Here is a 20,443-nt window from a genome sequence, read left to right on the forward strand (position 1 = left end):
TGATCAGTTCCCCTTTTCGCCCCCTACCTTTCCCTTACCCTCCTGGTATCACTACTCTCATTATTTGTCTAAGGGCTTTACCTGTCCTGGATTCCCTGTGTTTCCAGCTGTTACCTGTATCAGTGTATATGCTCTGGTGTAGCCGAATTTGTAAGGCAGAATTGAGATCATGATGGTGGGGGAGGGGAGAGGAAGCATTAAAAAACTAGAGAAAAGTTGTATGTTTCATCGGTGCTATACTACCCCCTAACTGGCTCATCTCCTCCCTGTGATCCTTCAGTAAGGGGAGGTCCAGTTGTCTACAGATGGGGTTTGATTCCCCACTCCACACTCCCCCTCATTCACAATGATAGGATTTTTTATTCTTTGATGCCTGATGCCTGATCCTATCAACACCTCGTGATCATACAGGCTGGCGTGCTTCTTCTATGGGGGCTTTGTTGCTTCTCGGCTAGATGGCCACTTGTTTATCTCCAAGCCTTTAAGATCCCAGATGCTATGTCTTTTGATAGCCGGGCACCATCAGCTTTCTTCACCACATTTGCTTATGTACCTCCTTTGTCTTCAGTGATCATGTGGGGACGGTGAGCATCATGAAATGCCAGTTTAATAGAACAAAATGTTGTTGCATTCAGGGAATACTTGAGTGGAGGCCCAATGTCCATCTGCTACCTTAATACTAAATCTATAATATATGCACTTAGATCTATTTCCCCATCATTATATATAAATATATTTACATATGTACATGCCTGTGTTTAGACCTCTATAAATGCCCTTTGCCTCCTAGCTCTTTCCTCTCTTTTCTTTTACTTTCCTCTTATCCCACTATCATGTTCAGCCTTCATTTGGGTATCAGTAATTCCTCTCAATTACATTGTCCTTGATCAAGCCCTACCAGGCCTAACTTTACATAGATTTTATATTTCATGGTATTATTCAGTATAGCTATCATAATTAATAAACTGGTTTTTAAAAGTACTACTAACCTTTGGCAAACTAAATCCTTTACAATTAACTTATCTTTTTAAAACAATGTAAGCCAGTGGAAACCTAGATTTTTATTTTTCTATTTGTTTTCCTTTAGCATAATTAACATTGAAGGACTAAAAAATTGAAATAATAAGAAAGAATAAATAAAGAGCTTAATTTTAATTAAAAATGATCTAGGGATCAAATCATGCCCATATGAACATTTTACAAATTATACCATTCCAATAAATATGATATGAGGTATTTTTTTCAATCAGGTTGTTGGATTGCCTTCACTTATTTTAATTGATTTTTTTAAATTCCTCACTAATTTGGCAATATTGTGAAACAGAAAGATTGATTTGTTTCCATATTTATTCTGAATTAAAGTTAATCGTCCCATATATATATTTTTAGACAACACCCCATACTTATAATTACATCCATCACTATGAATTTACTATCATGCCCTATTAGCCGGCATTCTGTGGATTAAGGACATCTGGCTTAGGTACAACCCATAATTACGAACCAATCCAAGCCTGTTTTCCATGAGCGTAAGCAGAGACAATGTGCTATAAGGAGTCTAGTGGCATCCTACCTTGCCCTGGACTTGACACACAGCCACTAATGGGAGCTCCTTCACACAACTCGCCTTAGGTCCCATGGTGCCCTCCCCACATTGAGCCCAGAGGCAATGGCAAGGTTTGGGACATGTGGAGCTAGCAGAGACACAGTACCTGTATTGTGACCCTGCAGCCCACAAGCTCCCTCTGGGGTTGGCAGGCCCCAGGCTGGACAGAGAGCTGTAGGCTTGGACCCAGTTTTGCTCCATACCATTCTGATGGAGCAGTGTCCACAGGTGGGTGTTGGCACAGGGACTTTTACTGTGTCAATGCCTCAGGTCCTTTCCATGCTATCCGAACCAGGTGCCAGCCTCCTGGGAAAGAAGGGGAGGGTAAACCTAGGCTTAAGAGGTAAGAAGTTCCAGTGGCTGAACCAGAGTGTCCTTAATGCCTGTGCTGCTGGCAGAATCCCAAACAAACCAAGCCCACTGCCCCTAGGCTGATTCTGACTCATGCAGCCTATAGGACAGAGTGCGGCTGCTGAACTGGGTTTCAGAGACTAAATCTTTATGAAAGCAGACAGCCTCATCTTTCTCACTTGGAGTGACTGATAAATGTGAACTGTGGACCTTGAGGTTAGCAGCTCAATGCCTAGCTCATGCCATAGGCTCTTTTGACAACATATAAAGGTTCATTATAGCAAACTACTGTATAACACTATCAAAACATTTTGTTTACCATATTATGTTGAAGATATTTTAGTGTAGCTATGAGCCTTGTCCATGATTTTCATACATGGTTGTATACACTCTGTACTATATACTAAGACAAACATTTGATGAGCTGCTGTTAGTTAGGGTTAGATAACAAACGATACCTAACTGGTATGCTTTATATATGTTTATAAATTTCACTTCTATAGACACTTAAAGGCAAATTTAGGAACAGAACTAATTTGTAATGTAGGGACTGCCTATAAAATGGAGTACTGTAAACACTCCTCAATTCTATGCCAAGAAATTGCAAGCTAGAATCCACCTGGCCAACTGACTGGAACTGAAAATTTGTATGCTCATTCCAAAGACAGTAGATCCAACAGAATATGGAAACTATCAAACTATCATTAATACTACATTCAAGTAAAATATTGCTGAAGATGACTCAAAATGGTATTGGCAGGAAATTACCTGAGATTCTGGTCAGATTCATTATTGGTACCACAAGCAGTTTACCTGTGTTTTATTGACTTTGCAAAAGCATTAAACAATGTGGAGAATAGATGATCGATAACGCTGGAGGAATGGGAACTCTGGAGCACTTGATTGTGTTCCTGCGGCCCCTGTTCATGGACCAAGAAGCAGACATCCTAGTAGAACAAGGAGATACTGCATCAGAAAAGTTATGTATCGGCTGTATCCTTTCACCATACTGAACAGAATTTATATATTAAGCAAATAATGTGAGAGACTGCACTGTATGCAGCAGTGGGATTGGAGAAAGTTTCAGTAACAACCAAGCATAATCTTGCTGGCTGAGAGTAAAGGAGGATTTTTTGCACTAGCTAATGAGGGTCAAAGACTCTGACCTTCAGTATGAATTACACCTCAAAATAAGGAAAGCAAAAATCCTTAAATTGGACTAATCAGTACTATAAAGGGAGAAAACATTACAAGTATCAAGGATTTCCTTTTACTTGGATTCTGAGTCAGCACTCCTGGAGCAGCAGACAGGTTTATCAGGCAATCTGTATGGTGTTGAGCAACTATGCTACAAAAGACCTCGTTAAAGTGGCCTTTTGATTTTTGCCTTGGTACGTCTCGAAGCCAGATGCTCTACTGGAGCCACCACAAATATCCTGCCACAGTCTGGGGGCTCAAATTGGCATTATCTGATCCAGAAATGTAGCCTCAGTGTACTTGATATAGGCTTCATTGAGTTGAACGAAGAGATCGTCCTTAAATGGGTTTTCCAAGACATCTACTCAAGAAGAAGCAAGGGCAACTTTTGCTCATCAAGCAAAACATTGCCCAGTGTGAAATTTATATATGTGTGTATGTATGTTTAAAAGCAAAGATAATTTGAGGAGTAAGGTGTAGCTGATCCAGCCATTGTATTTTCATTCACCTCATATGCATGTGAAGATTGGACAGTGAATAAAGTAGATGAAAGAATTCAGTCTTTGAATTATAGTGTTCATGAAGGATATTGAATATCCCAAGGACTGGCAGGAGAACAAATAAATCAGTATTGGACAGTTATAAATCAGTATTGGACAGGGGCACCAAGTGTCTTTGTAGAAAGAAAGATGGTGAGACTGGAGAAGAACATTGTGCCTGGTAAAGTACAAGGTCAATAAGAGAGAAGATCCTTAACATAATGCCACAAAGGCTGCAACAGTGGGCTCAAACAATAAAACATTGTGAAGATGGTACAGAACTGGAAGGACACGGTTTCATTGTGACGTACCGCAGGGTTGCTTTAAGTCGAAACTGGTCGATCCCTAAAAACAACATGGCCAAGAAAAGAAATGAGTGACTTGAAAATAATGTCAAATACTGTAATAAGAGAATGAATTATTATAAAATTAACCTATTTTGCCACACCTTTTAAAGAAAATGAGCAGTAGATCACACAGGTGCCTGATTCTCACTTTTTCCACATAAGTGCCACAAGGAGAATGTTTCATGAATATAAATAACTCTGTTTAATCACTACTCATAAATAGTGCATGGGGAGGAGCAAGTGTGATGTTTGCATACACAATCTTCAAGCAAGAAAGAAGCTAGTGATATTAGCCATATCTAATTATTAGTAAGATTTCTCTGATTATATGAGCTTCTTGGGAATGCTCAAGTAAGTTTTTGGATAGAAGTAGTGTAAGTGTATGTGTTTAAAGTGTGAGATTTATGCACTAATTTTCTTTGCTAAAGGGCAACTTTGGTACAGGGATGTTGATTATGCTAACTAATGTTCCCTAATGCTCAATTAGAGGTGTTAATGAGCCATCTAAGAATAATCTTCAGAAAAAGGGAATGTAGAACTGAAAATGGGCATTTATAAGTTATCTTAAACTATTGTCAGTGTTAAGTTGGAAGTGTATAGTTATGTAGTTTGTTTTGAGGTAGAGCTGGACTTTCTTTTTTAATATTTTTTCAATTTTTGTATATTTAAACATTAAGTTAACATGTATTCTGATAGGTAGTACTTGGAAAAGCTCCACTTTTACTTAACTTGATTTTTTTTCTTCTCTCCCCTTAAACAGAGAAGACAGAGAAGCACGATTTCTAGCCAGTAAAATGGGAATCATAGCAACATTTCGGTCCTGGGCAGGTAAGTTATTCTGCATTGCTTTAAGCACTAAGGAAAATCTGTATTGTGTTGAATTTAAAATTTAAATTAAAAAATGTTATTTTAACATGACTTATTAATTAATTTTATTAATCTAATCTTAACTTATATGTTATTAAGCCAGAGGTATTCAGCCAAAATTAGTAAAATAAGCTGATTAAAGTTTGTTATTGTAACACCTAGTCTATACATGGGAACTATAAAACACTCATGAAAAAATTCTATTATCTCTTAATTTTACTTTTCCATGAACACGTTGAAGCTCCCGTGTATATTTATTGACTATTTGCAAAACGTCACTGAATGTAAAAATGTAGCTAGGACCACATCTGACCTCTCACTTCACAAGGAAGAAAGAAAACCAAGATCACCATCAGCCCCAGGATGATGCCTATGAGATGGCGCTCAGACCTACCTGCACTCTTCCAACTTTATTACATAGTACTCTTTACTTCTCGTGCGTGTTTCTTAGTCATCACAGTTGCTGAACAAAACTCACAGAAATTAACAAGTAAGAATTCAGTATCAGAAATGCTCGGGATATAGTTCTTCCCTTTAGGAACATTCCTTAGCCATGCCTGTAAGCAAACCTCTCTCTAGTCCTCAGCTATGAAGGTACTGCGCTCCATTGCTCCAGAAACCTAGTTTCCCCAAATAATGTGCATGGAGGCATTTCACTCTGCTGGCAGCATTCCTGCCTGGGGGCACTCAGTTTTACTGCGGGCCTGGGAAACCCACTTGTCTGTCTTCTGCTCGACAGCTTCTCTGTGCTGTCACAACTCTATCTCCTGGAATCGGGAGGTTTAGTGCAGGGATCTCAAGAGTCCTTAGAATGCACTCATTCAGGGCTCTTCTTTCTTCATGCTAGTGAGATGATACTTCATGTTTCTAACGTAAGTCATTGTACTGGCAGGATGGCAAAATTGACCAGTCCTACTATTAAAGTTCCATATGCCCTGTTTGGAAGGTCCTCATGGTCACATGTTAGAAGTTGCAAAGACAGTCACCAGAAAAGCCATGTGAAATAATTGGCTGCACAACACTGAGCAATTAAAAAATTAAGAATACAAGTAAGCAGAAAAAATATTTAAATATTTGAGTGATCGTAACCTTTTATATACAAATTCTATTCTGCCCATAGACTTGTGTTCTACTCAGTATTTTTCCAGGGACTTGCTCTGCCCTCTTTCCCAAACCAACCCAAACCCGTGCCACCACATAGATTCCAATTTATAGCTACTCAATGTAGGATAGAGTAGAACTCCTCCTTTAGGTTTCAGAGGCGAAATATTTACAGGAGCAGATAGCCTCATCTTTCTCTTGTAGATTGGTTGGTGAGTCTGAACTGCAGCCCAGCACTTAAACCTATACAGCCACCGGGGCTCTTCTATCTTATATTTCACATCTCCCTACTTCTGCCCTAATAGACAACCATAGGAAACATATTCCTCTGTTGTTTCATCATCCACCTCCCACATCATACTCTTTCAGGATAGAAAACAATTCGATCCTCTGCCAAGTCTAACCTTCAATGCCCTTGCTTAAGAACTTGCTTTATTGTCATACCTCTTTACCATCAGTCAACTTCCTTGCCATTGGAGTAGTTTCAGACCTTCTTAAAAAAATTTTTTTCCATTCTGCTTCAAAGCTCAAACTCAATGCTTCGAGTCGATGCCAATTCTTTAGGGCATGGTAGAACTGCCTCTGTGAATGTCCAAGATTGGAACTGTTTACAGGAGTGGAAAGTCTCAGTCTGTCTCCCAAGGAGCAACTGGTGGTTTTGAACTGACAACCTTGTGGATCACAGCCCAGCATGTAGCCACTACACAACCAAGGACCCCATTGTGCTTTAGCCACCAGAATATCACTTCATTATCTACTTTGTCAGCTTTCTGCCTGCCACTGTCTCTCTAATCTCTGACAGTCTCTTTCTTTACTTTGACATTTCCTGATGCCACTAAACATTGCTCCCTCATTAGAAACTTAGAAGGTTGATAGTCTTATACCCTTTCTGCACTAAGAGATATAACAGCATTACAGACCAGATCTTTGAAGATTGTTTTGTTTTGTTGTGTGGCACAGACATTATTTCCCCAATAGTAGATAAGTTCCCTGGATAAACAATTATATATCTTGCCTATCTACCTGCCCACTCCTCTATTCATCATATTCTTATCTAATGCATTTCCTAGTAAGGGTGTTGTTGGTGTTGGTGTTGTTTAAGATGAAATTTAAATACAGTGAGGTGTACACATCTGGAGTATAGAACTTGACAAGTGTTTACATGTGTATTCAGCCTTCTGAGATACTGACCGTTACCATCACTTTGGAAAGTTGCTTTATGCCCCTTCCCAGTTACACTAGGATCCCTGGAAGCAACTGCTGCTTTGATTTTGTTCACCGTAGATCAGTTTTGCCAGTTTAAGAGCTTTATTTAAATGGCATTGCAGACCTTTTTTCTTCAGCATGATTTTGACATTGGTTCATATTGCTGTATAAGAAATGTGTTCCTTTTTATTGCCAAGTAGTATTCCAGTGGGTAAGCATAGCGGTTTGCTTAGGTCTCATCCAGTTGGGTAACCTGAGCAATTGGCAGCTTTGTGACTATTCTAAATAAAAGCTACTCTGAGCTGTCTACGGATGTACACTTTCACTTTGCGGAGGCACCTACCCAAGTGAAATTACTAGGTTAGGGTTGCTGAATACTTGATTTTAGAAGAAACTGCCAAACTTTCTCCCAAAATAATTGTACCCCTGAACAATTCATGGGAATTCTGGCTACTTTATTTTTTCTCTAGCATTTGGTATTGCCACACTTTAATTTTAGCTCTTCTCGCATTTGTGGCAGTTAGCTCATTATAAATGTAATTTGTATTTCTATGATGAACAAGTGATATTGAATACTTTATGTGTGCTTATTGCTATTTGTATATCTTTTGTGACATTTTCTTATGTATTTTAAATTAATTCTACTCCCAAAATATTACTGATTCATCTCATCTATCTTTAAGTCTGTTCATTTATACTACTCTGCATGCTTAATAAAATTTTTAGCTAAACTTTTTATCAAGCAAAAGGTTTCAAAACTAGGCTATGGGGGCATTAAGCCAGGGAAAGAGATCACTGTCTTGTTCCCGCAAGTTTTCACTCCAGGGAATTAATTGGCAAACTAAGGAGCTTTGGTCAGTAGATTTGTGGAGATAAAACAAGGAGACAAAGGAATTTATTTGATGAAATTAGTGAGTAAATAAATCTAATATGTAAGGAAATACACAGTGTTTGAAATTATGTTAACCAAATAATAATTATAATATATACTTAAAAATTTCACAACTTCTATATTTATGGGTGCAACTTTATTGAAATTTTTGTTTTTAAATTCAACTCAATGATTTTTCATTTTATTCTTTTTAGGTATTATTAATTTATGTAAACCTGGAAATTCTGGTATACAGTCTCTAATTGGAGTACTCTGCATACCAAATATGGAAATACGGGTAGGCAAAAAAATATTATGACATGTTATTTCTGGACTAAGGCAATTAATTTCTTTTAAATAAAAAGTATAGAAAAATTAATTCAAGTGATACTTTTGTCTCAGAAGTTTTAAACTGTATCATATAGCTTTTAAAAAATACTGAATACTTAGTGGAACACTCACTATGATTTGAATAATTTTAAATTCTGTTCAGTGTGATGGCTGTATTAAAAATTGGGTTAGAAAATTGGAAGTTATTCTTGATTCATTAAACTTTACCATTTAAATTTATTATGCACACGTTACAGGAGACATTTTCTTTTTATTATTATATATATATATATATTTTTTTTTTCAATCATTTTATTGCGCTCATACAATTCATCACAATACATAGATCAATTGTGTAAAGCACACCTATACATTTGTTGCCCTCATCATTCCCCAAAATAATTTATAAATTATTATTATATCTTATCTTACACTGCCTGGCATCTCCCTTCACCCACCCTTATGTTGCCCATCCCTCAGGGAGGAGGTTATATGTAGATCCTTGTGATTGATTCCCCCTTTCTACCCCCTCCCGGTATCGCCACTGTCACTGCTGGTCCTGAGGGGTTCATCTGTCCTATATTCCCCACATTTCCAGTTCCCATCTGTACCGCGGTGCATCCTCTGGTCTAACCAGGTCTGCAAGGCTGAATTGGGGTCATGGTAGTTGGGGGGAGGAAGCTTTTAAGAACTAGAGGAAGGTTGTGGGTTTCATTATTGCTATACTGAACCCTAAGTGACTCATTTCCTCCCCACTCCCCCTCTGCAAGGTATGTCCAGTTGTTACAGGAGATATTTTCATTGTAAAAAGTTTAAGCAAAACACAAATCATATTTAGCAACAAGTATATGTAGTACTTTGTGCAACTTACACTTTCTAACTTAGCGTTTTTGTTTTGTGACCTTATATTTGAAATGATAGGTTTGATTAAAAGTGAATTGTTAATATTTATGTTCATTGATTAGATATAAATCTAGATTCATCAGTGTATAGGAATTTGTATTAAACTGTTTTTAAAAATTGAATTTAGAGACAAAGTAAATTTTTCAAATGACTCTTCCCTTATTTAGATTTTTGTTTAAATTATGTTCATTGCCAATTTTTTGCTTCTTTCTATAAGTCAAACATGGAGTTGGGAGGAAAATCTTAACCAGGATATATTGCTTTATCAAAATCTGAAATAAAAGCATTTAGGTGATAGAAATGAAGGATTTAGTTATGTAGGAAAGAGAGATGAACAAGGAACAAAAGATGAGGCAATTCTATTGACTACTTTCTTTTTAGCCTTTTGGAGTTTAGCAAACTAATGTTAGACTCCTGGCTTTATTATCTATAACTTTATGACGTTGGGCAAATTACTTTTAACTTCCAAATCTGTTTCTTCATGTATAAAATAAGGATAATAAAAAATTGTTGAAAAGATAAATTGATGTATGAGTGTGCAACTTAAAAAGTACTTCCACTGGGTTTCCAGTTTATATACGGATGGTTAGTTTTTTGTGTTTTTTTTTTTTTGTAAGCAAAATGTGTTTAAACATGTCTCTGTAATCAGTGGTTGACTGAAGAAAAGTTCTCTCACTAAAACACACATCTTACTCTTGTTGAGGTGCCTTAAAAAAATGCCCTGAAAGAGCAATTTTGAGGTCAGGGGTACTGTCTAATTTTTAACAGAAGGTAAGTGGACATTTTCCCAAATCATTGAAACTTTCCAGCAAGTTTGCTGTTCCATAGTAAATTTAAAAACAAACGAACAAACAACTTTTCAGTTGGTCAAGAGTGTGAAGAGTAACCAGGAAGAGTTCAAAGATGAACTAAGAGAGGGCAGGCCATCAACCTAGATGAATGAAGAAACTGGCTGAAGTCCAGAACGGGGTAAAAGATGACTGTGGAATTACCACTAATGCGATAGCTGCTGGAATTGAAATCTTCACATGGGTCAGGATATTCAGTGTTAGGGAAACCTTAGCCAAAAGTGTTGTGAGAAAATCACGTATCTCAGGGTTGATCTTTTTATCAGTCTTTTAAGCAGAATAGAGGCCATTGAAGATGATTTTATGATTATAAGTAGGGATGTTTTCAATGAAAAACTGCCTTCTGCGGGAATCTGCTGGGCCAGAAAGATCAGCTTAGAAGGTTACGGTGCCTGTTCTTTGGAACCCTGAAGGCATAAACTTGGTAAGATTTCTCAAATAACAGGATGATCGTGGAGGGTTACTAAGAAGGTTTAAGAAAATAGACAATTGCATTGGTTAGAAAACAGGCCAGAAGCGCCTCTCTGCTTTCCCAAGCATAATTTCCTTTTCCAGGAACTGATCTCTACTGATTGTGTGTTCAAAGTACTGTACACCAGAAGAAATCACACTATCTTTACTTCTAAGGAGCATTCTGGCTGTACTTCTTCCAAGACAGATTTGTTTATTCTGGCAGTCTATGGTACTTTCAGTATTCTTTGCTGTCATCATAATTCAAATGCATCAAATTCAGGGACAGGTCAGAGGTGTATACCTATATGGCAGCTATATTGAAAACCAGTGGCTTCGTCCTTTGGATATCTCTGTTTAATAAAGGTTGCTATGATTTCGTAGCAGTACTTTTTTTACTTAGCTTCATGTTTAGTAAGTTTCAGTAGCTATCACTTCCCAAATGTAGGCCTAAAACCACCGTTTTCCAAAGTATCAGTAATTCTGCTTTATTATTTTCTTTATTCTGGGGATAGAATTTTTATTTTAAAAATTGAAGATGTATTTCACAAGAATCAATGATCTGCATATATTTGCCTTACAGCGAGGTTTGCTTGAAGTACTTTATGATATATTTCGTCTTCCTCTTCCTGTTGTGACTGAAGAGTTCATAGAAGCACTGCTCAGTGTAGGTAAGTATTAGAGTTCATGTCTGCTTGTATAGTATCATTTTAAAGAGGATTTATCTATTGAATTCTAAGAAACAGAATCCCTCAAAGGAAAAATGCCAAACAATTGACCATCAGTTTTCATTCTTACTAGATTATGGCCTGAAATTAATGGAGGAAAGGGGGGTTCCCAACTCAGAAATTATTTCTTAAATTAAAATATATATATTTCTTCCTATCATCGTAGCTCTTATGAATGAGTAGTCATAGTAAAGAAAGTGGGTCAAGAGACAGTAAAAAATGTGTACTTCTCAAGTGACCGTATCAAATCTATATCTTGTTTATGTTAGCTAAGTTCCTCTAAGATGTCCTCTGAACTAACTGAAAGCTGTTAGTTAGATCTGTGTACGTTGCATAAATAAAATTTTTTGTGTGCCTAAGTCTTTTGTTTTTGTTTTACCAAGACCTAAGTTCTGTGAATGCTGACTAGTCCATGGTTCTACATGTGTTACCAGTGTTTTAATGATGTGCCATATTCTAACTCCATTAATTTGAACTTTAATACTTGTAGATCCAGGTAGATTCCAAGACAGTTGGAGGCTCTCGGATGGTTTTGTAGCAGCTGAGGCAAAAACTATTCTTCCCCATCGTGCCCGATCGAGGTAGAATTTATGAATACAAATGGGTCCAATTCAATTATAATAATCCAATTCAAAAGTATAATCACTATTTTTTATATTAAGTTATCCAGTCTATGAAGCATTATGTAAACGGTTTCTGTGCTGTGTGTATTTATTTTCAGGCCAGACCTCATGGATAATTATTTGGCATTGATTCTCTCCGCATTTATTCGTAATGGACTGTTAGAGGTAACTTTTTGAAATTTATTGTCTTGTGTTGCATTGTATTTTCATTAATGCAGTAGTTTGAAAGCAGCCAACATCTAATCCATAAATGTATTCCTCTATATTGTAGTGCAAAAATGACACTACCTTTTTATTTTCAAAGGGCTTGGTTGAAGTGATAACTAACAGTGATAACCATATTGCAGTTAGAGCTACCGTCCTTTTAGGAGAGCTCTTACATATGGTAAGTTTAGCAACTTCGGGTAATATATTTCATCCGGTTAATGCTTTAATTTGCAAAACAGGTTACGTCAACAGTGTAAGTTTGAATTATTTCCAAAAATCAATCAGTATATTGATGTTAGGCTTTGCATTACAAAAAGCCCTGAAGCTTATATGTTAATTTTGTGTGTTTTGGCTGGTTTTATAAATACAGAAAATAAAAAGGAGTGAGTTTTTACTTTTCCATTTACTTTCAGTGTTACTTTATAAATATTAAGCTTTCTTAGAAAGCCGTCCTAAAAAAGCCATAAATAACAGAATTGTAGATATTAGTTCAACCAGCTAGCAATGGAATGGATACATGGCAGTCAGTGCCTGAACTAAGGACACTTTGGAAAAGTATGAATACAATTTTGTTGGAAAACATGAACTCTGTACACTCGTAGTTTGACATTTAGAAAGTGGGAGTCCCTATCTTGTTATGGCATGATTTGATGACATCGGTGACTTTCGGAAAGCAGGAGGTAGGAAAGTGGCCTGACCATTCTCTTCGAGAAAACCAGGCCATGGTGGAGGTTCTATAAGTTTGCACAATAGAAATTCATAGGCTTAGGTCACCTACTGGCTAGTAAAATATTAAATTGACACGTTAAATAAGTTAAGGAAGAAGTAACCCTATTGCAAATCTTAAAATTATAGATTATAGCTTGTTTTTTTTAACCAGGTTATAGCTTGTTTTTTTTAACCAGGTTATTTTGATCTGGTTTCCCCCGTTTGTCTTTCTGTTTCTCTTAGTGAGCTGTGTGAATGAGATAAAAATAATTAAACAGATTTTAATGTAATTGCCTTTTTAGCTTTGTGCTCATATCTTTGGCAAATCTGTGAAATACTTAAGTAGTTTTCTACAGACTTTCAGGTCTGATTATTTTTATTTTAATTCTGAAGATAACATTATCAGTAAGAAATTCATACTCAAAATTGTTATATAAATTTGATCTGCTTTATAAATTTCATCTTTCCCTTTGTCCCATACACCAGCATGTTACTCTTGTTATGTTAAAAGCCGATCACCTAGAGTATGACATTGTTAATTTCTTGCTTAAAATACATCTGTCTTTTGGTTTTCACATTTAATTAATTTTTTCTAATTGTCAGGAAGATGTATGCTGATGCGATTTTATTTCGCATGCAAATCTCAGAATTCTTAGTATATGAGCCGAATCTCTTTCGAGAAGGTAGTTTGTAAATGTAAGAAACCACCTCATAATTTAATTATATTGCATCTAGTATTTTAAATGTCATTGTTTAACATGAGAGCACCAGATCCAAGTTTTGATAGTTCTTTTAGATTATTTAGAACTGTATTGGGTACCACTTAACAATTATAATATGATATTAACAGATAAGCTTTCTGACAGTGAGCAGTTTTATTAGTATAATATGATCTTTATATTTCTTTTTTTTCCTTTATATTTCTTATATCTCATCCTTGTTGAAAGTAGGTAAGGTAAAAATGGTAAATAACTATACATTAGGGGAAAAGACATATTGAGGGGCTTTAGTAGTCTTGAATTATAATGTCATAGCTAGATAACCCATAACAAAAGATTTCTGTTTCTGTAAATTTATATGAGATGTTTCATTTTAGGCAAACACAATTCTTCCTCATGCACATAGCCATCATTTGCACTGTTTACCAACCCTAATGAATATGGCTGCATCCTTTGATATCCCCAAGGAAAAAAGACTGTAAGTATCAGAGATTCAGCAGCATTTGCAAATCGTATGTTTTATATTCACATAAATAAATGACCTTTTCTCTCTCTCTCTTTTTTTTTTTAACAAAAGAACTATCATTAAGCTACACTTGAAATTCCGTTTAGGAAAGTCTTACAGAAAAATAACACAAAACTCACTGCCATCAAGTTGATTCCAACTCACAGTGACCCTACAGGACAGGGTAGAACCAACTGCCTCTCTGGATTTCCAAGACTAAACATTCATAAGAGTAAAAAACCTCCTCTTTGTCCAGAAGAGCAGCTGGTGATTTTGAACTGCAGACTTTGTAGTTAGCAGCCAGTACATAACCCGGGCTCCTACAAAATACCTAGTCATTTCTGTTTTAAGCTAAAAAATATAACAGCAGAATCGCATTTTTAGCATGTTTTTTACACAGCACAAAGTGTTGATTAAAATCTTCTTTGGACTATTTTATGCTATAAGCCCTAATTTAGATTCCTTTTTTATGTGTTTATAAATTATTTCAGTGTAACAAAGCAAAAGATTACCAATGTACTCTCTTAGATATGCAATTAAAATATTCACATTTAATAACCCATACTATAGACATAATATGGGCATCACAGTACATTCTTTAGTACTGCAGGAGATATTACAAGCATAGAATTTAAAAGCAATACGGGTGATAAGAGGGGACTTGAGAAACTGAAAGATAATGGAATTTTTCCATGAACTCTTTGAAGCCCCCTTTTATACATTGATCTCTGAGCTGGAATTTCATTGCTAATAACATAAAATGCAAAAATGAGGACTTTGAGAAATACTAATAGGAATCCTTTTTTATATTGTAAAATTTTGTTTTAATTTGGGATGTCTTTTTTGGGCCTTTTTGTCCATTATCAGAAAAATCAATCTATGTATATCAATGATATGTTGCTAAAACAGTTTATTAGCTATTTGGAACTATAGACTTTTGTTAACAATTTTTAGTATATGTTTTAAAAGTTTAATCCGTTTTATTTAATACAGAGCTGTGCATAAATAAATAATAGTCTGTTTAGTTACACACTCATTTTAATGGTGACAGTGAAAAATACTGCTATTTAACAGACTGAAGTTGTATTTTATTTTTTATTTTTTTGAAATTGTATTTTTAGCAGAGTATTAGGAATCATAAATTCTAACTCTAAACGTATGCCAATAATAGTAGCTCTGGGCACCCCTGTCCCACCCCACCCATGAAGTTGTACCTCCGGAGAAGGCTTCTTATTCTTAGGAAGCTCCTGGAGCCCTGGTGCTTGATTTAGGCTCTTTTTTGGGGGGTGGAGGGGAAATGTGAAGAGGTCTGATTTGATTGGCTGCTTAAACTGGTAATGGGTTTTGATTGGCTGGTTGGTGGGGGGGCGGCCTTTGCTTCGATTGGCTGCAGGTGTTCTGCTAAGGTCAACTGCTGCTCTATCTGGAAGGCAGAAAACAGGGTTTGGGACATAGGTTGTTATATCTGACTTGAAGAAAAGAAAGAAACCAACAAAAAAAAAATAGTAGCTCTGGGCTTTTGAGAAGTTTGACAATGGAAAATATATACTCTTTGTAGAGCCTGAATCCATAGCTATTGAGTTGATTCTCACAGAAGCCAGAGTAGAACTACTTCATAGGGTTTCTAATACTGTAAAGCACAGGTTACAAAACTTACTTGGCTTATTAGCTTTTTTCAGGAAAAAAGAAAAATTACCCAGCACCCCCCTGGTAATTAAAAACATTTGTACTGTACCCACAATCCAGGATAAAGTATAGTCCCTTTTGAAGGGACTTTTGAGAGCCGCCTCCTAAGGAACAATGTCACGCACTTTGGGAAATACTTCCACAAATCTTTGTGGAAGCCAGCTGCTTCATCTTTTGGGGGAAAATCTGGGGGCGTGGAAGCTCTGATCTTTTGGTTAGCAGTCTAACACTTATTACCAACAGGTTTCTGTAAATATAAACTCTGGGTTTCAATATGGTCACAGATTTCAAGGTTTGTCAGGAATTTGCATTTAACCCCAAACTACAGTGATAACCAACCCAAAACAAGTCCATTGCCATTAATTCAATTCCAACTCATACCAACCTTTAGGTTTTCCAAAGCTGTAAATCATTATTAGAGCAGACAGCCTCATGTTTCTCCTGCAGAGCAGCTGGTGGGTTTGAGCCACCAACCTTGCAGTTAACAGACCAACATTTATCCCCAAACATCACTCTGGCTCCTTCCAGTGATTGTGGTCTTCTTAAAAATCCTTTTAGCTCAAGGAGCTGATACCAAACACTCAAATAGGAAGTAAATGTTCAGAAAATAATGATGGCAGCATATGTACAAATATGCTTGATACAGTTGATGTATGGATCAATTATATGAGCTGTAAGAGCCCCCAATAAAATGATCTTTTAAAAGAAATCTTTTTAGCTCAGTAAAGTAATCTTATTGATAAGAGTAAATGCTTACTAGTTTTAGCACATCTCAGAGTTTTAAAATTCTAATTCTCTTTCATATTTGGCAAAGTTTTGAAGGTGAGACTTGATTGCTACTAAATTCTTACAAGATGTACTACAAGAAATAAAACATAAATTTTAAAAGATCCTCTTTATGAGGAAATTCCATTTATCCCATCAATGAGAAAAATAGGGATTGTTACTTATCCTTATCGTCTTATGGAGTTATATCTCATTCTCTTACCATAAACAAAATTCAGTTTCAGATAGGTTAAGAACAAACCTTAAGAAGCTAGGTTTCTGGAAGAGTCCTTTGTAGCACAAATGGCCGGGCTTCTAGAGAGCCAGCTGAAAGTTTGGTGGTTCAGACTCACCCCTTGGGGTGTTGGAAGAAGGGCATAGTGAGCTTCTCCACAAAGGTAGCACCTTGAACACACCCTGTTGTACTTTGCGTACATGGGGTCCCCGTGACTCACAATTGTCAACAACACAACAATTTTCTGACTTGTAGAAGTTCTTAAAAGCATGCTACAAAATGTGACCATTCTAGAAGAAAAGATGAGTAAGTAGTGTTTCTTCTACAAATGAGCGGTGGTCGTGGCTTCTTATTCTTTCTCTCTCTTTCTGTGCGTGTGTATATACTTTGGCACAATATTGTGGTTCCAAATAAAAGTAATTCATTTACTTTAAGTAATATGCTCTAATATTTCTGTAAGCTTTGAGTAATTTCCCACATTAGTTTTTAAATTATGTTAGTCTTTTGACAGTGTTGATTTTTTTTTTTTCTTATTAGGCGAGCCAGTGCAGCTTTGAATTGCTTAAAACGCTTCCATGAAATGAAGAAACGAGGACCTAAGCCTTACAGTCTTCATTTAGATCACATTGTTCAGAAAGCAATTGCAACACACCAGAAACGGGATCAGTATCTCCGAGTTCAGAAAGATATATTTTTTCTTAAGGTACTGACATGAAATAACAATTTTAATTTTCTTAATTTTTAACCAGTGCACCCAAGTGTTCATATACTTGAGTAAGTTTGTTATTTCATTCATGCATGATTTCCAAATGACTTTCAAGTTTTATCATGACTTCATGTAGTTTAGAGGTGTAAATTACTAACTTTTAAAGTTACAAAATCTTGACATTCTATATATTTTTTTCCCCAAGTTGGAATATAACTTGCTGATAATGCAGACAACTTTCTTAATTTTATTTATTACTTTCTGATACTTTTAGGATACAGAGGAAGCACTTTTAATGAACCTTAGAGATAGTCAAGTCCTCCAACATAAAGAGAATCTTGAATGGAATTGGAATCTCATAGGGACCATTCTTAAGGTTTGATATCTCTGATAATGCTTGAATATCTTCATTTTGCTATAATTACATTCTTAAATGTTTGATAATTGATAAGTATTTATATATTTTTTCCAGTGGCCAAATATAAATCTAAGAAACTATAAAGATGAACAATTACACAGGTATGTAAGAACTATTGGAAGAACTTGGATTTGCATTCATTTATGACCATTGCATAATGTTTGTCATAGTGTGTTGGTTTGTGTGTTGCTGTGATGCTGAAAGCTGTATCACTGGTATTTCATATACCAGCAGTGTCACCCAAAGCGAAGAGGTTTCAGCAGAGCTTCTAGACTAAGAACAGACTACTAAGAAGGAATAGACTGTCCACTTCAGAGGAGTTAGCTACAGAAAACTTTATGGATAGCTTCAAAACATTGTCAGATACAGAAAACCTAATGAATAGAAGCAGAGTATTGTCAGAGTTAGAGCTGGAAGATAAGCTCCTCAGGTGAGAAGGCACTCAAGATACAACTGAGGAAGAGCTGTTTTCGCAAAGTAGAGTCCTCCATAGTGACTGAGGAGTGAAGCCTATGTAGCAAACCTTCTGGACCTTCATTTGCTGTTTGACACAACTCAAAATGAGAAGAAACAGCTGGAACACCAATTAATAATTAGAACTTGGAATTGATGAAGTCTAGATCTAGGAAAATTGGAATTTGTCAAAATTAAATGGAATAAAGGGCGACATTGTAGGCATAGGTGAGCAGAAATGGACTGGTATTGGCAATTTGAATCATTTAGTTTAATCTTTTAGTTAGAAAATCATTTAGTTTAATATACCAGGAATGACACAGTCAAGAAGAATGGTGTCTCATTCATTGTCAAAAAGGACATGTCAAGATTTATCATGCAGTACAGTGTTGTCTGTGGTAGGATAGTATCTACCCACATAAGAAAATCAAGTCAGTACAACTATGATTCAAATTTCATGCACAAGCATTAAAGCTAGTGATGCAGAAACTGAAAATTATGCCAATGTCTTCATTCTGAAATTTATCAACCATGATCAATTGGGGATTGGAATGTAAAGTTGGGAATAAAGAGGAAGAAATTGTAGTTGGAAAATAAAGTTTTGGTGATAGAAACTAAGCTGGAAATCCCATGATAGAATTTTGCAAGACCAATGACTTAATAGCAAATAACCCTTTTCAGCAACATAAATAGCGACTATACACATGGAATTCACCAGATAGAATACACAGAAATCAACTTGACTGCTACTCTGGGAGCAGGCTCTGAAGAAGCTCAATATCAAGAGCTAAAACCAGACAGGAGCTGACTAGAATAGACCATCAATTGCCCGGTAAGCTGAAGAAAATTAAAAACAAGTCAACGAGAGCCAAAATACAACCTTAAGTTGGTCCCACCTGAATTTTGAGAACATATCAAGAACAGATTTGATGCATTGAACACTGATGAAAGAAGCCTTGATGAGCTATGGGAGGACATCAAGACCATCAGTCATGAAGAAAGCAAAAGATCAAAGTGAATGTTAGAAGAGGCTCTCATAAGAGGAGCTAAGGGAAAAATGGATTAAGTCAGAAACCTGAACAGAAAATTCCAAAGGACCATCTCAAGAAGACATGAATCATGCAAAGGCCTAGAGTCAAAACACACAAAATAAGAACCGGGTTGGATATCTTAAACTGAAAGAACTCAAGAAAAATGTCAAGCCTTGAGCAGCAATATTGAAAGATTCTATGGGCAAAATGTCAAATGATACAGGATGCAGCTGAAGAATATGCATGGAATATGGAAATAATAGTTCACATTTCAGCACATAGCGTATGATCGAAAACAGGCTGAACAAAGAAGTTCAAGTCACACCAAAAGCATTAGCTCAAAACAAGGCTCCAGGAATTGATGGAATAGCAATTAAAATGTTTCAACAAGTCGATGAAGCTCTGGAAGCACTCTATGCCAGGGAATTTGGAAGACAGCTACTTGGCCAACTGGAAAAGGTCCATATTTGTATCCATTCCAAAGAAAGGTCACCCAACAGAATACTCAAATTACAGGACAATATCATTAATTTCAACTGCAATTAAAATTTTGCTGAAGATCAACTGACAATGCTTTCAGCAGTACACTGACAAGGAACTGCCAGAGATTCAGGTCTGATTCAGAAAAGGATATGGAACCAAGGGATTTTATTGCTGATGTCTGATGGATCTGGGCTTGAAGCAGAGGATACCAGATAGAGGCTTACTTTTGTCTTACTGGCTGTGCAAATGCATTTGACTGTGGATCATAATAAATTATGGATAGTCTTAAGAGGACTGGAATTTGAGAACACTTTATTCTGCTCATGAGGAACCTGAACATGAACCAAGGGGCAGTTGTGCAATGAGGACAAGGAAGTACTGCCTGGTTTAAAATCATGAACGGTTTGCATCAAGGTTGTATCACCTTACTTATTGAATCTTTATACTGAACAAATAATTTTAAAAGCTGGATTATATGAATAATGTGGCATCAGAATTGAAAGAAGGCTTTTTAACAACCTGCAATATGCAGATGGCATTACTTACTTGCTGAACGTGAG

At 36.3% G+C, this 20,443-nt stretch overlaps 1 protein-coding gene across 2 annotated transcripts in view; it reads left to right on the forward strand.

The window, feature by feature from the left end:
• The window catches only part of RICTOR (RPTOR independent companion of MTOR complex 2), an 84,957-nt gene that overhangs the window by 31,098 nt on the left and 33,416 nt on the right, over window positions 1-20,443 (forward strand). For both annotated transcript variants that reach the window (XM_013008655.3, XM_013008654.3), the window contains exons 8-17: window positions 4,801-4,868; window positions 8,301-8,383; window positions 11,200-11,287; window positions 11,835-11,925; window positions 12,066-12,132; window positions 12,272-12,352; window positions 13,979-14,079; window positions 17,330-17,495; window positions 17,773-17,874; window positions 17,971-18,017. In XM_013008655.3, the coding sequence (XP_012864109.1) occupies window positions 4,801-4,868; window positions 8,301-8,383; window positions 11,200-11,287; window positions 11,835-11,925; window positions 12,066-12,132; window positions 12,272-12,352; window positions 13,979-14,079; window positions 17,330-17,495; window positions 17,773-17,874; window positions 17,971-18,017 (894 nt within the window). The remainder of the gene's footprint in view (window positions 1-4,800; window positions 4,869-8,300; window positions 8,384-11,199; window positions 11,288-11,834; window positions 11,926-12,065; window positions 12,133-12,271; window positions 12,353-13,978; window positions 14,080-17,329; window positions 17,496-17,772; window positions 17,875-17,970; window positions 18,018-20,443) is intronic.

Source organism: Echinops telfairi, unplaced genomic scaffold (assembly GCF_000313985.2).
Source record: "Echinops telfairi isolate 266 unplaced genomic scaffold, ASM31398v2 ScPeMD7_7469;HRSCAF=8507_1, whole genome shotgun sequence".
Taxonomy (NCBI): domain Eukaryota; kingdom Metazoa; phylum Chordata; class Mammalia; order Afrosoricida; family Tenrecidae; genus Echinops; species Echinops telfairi.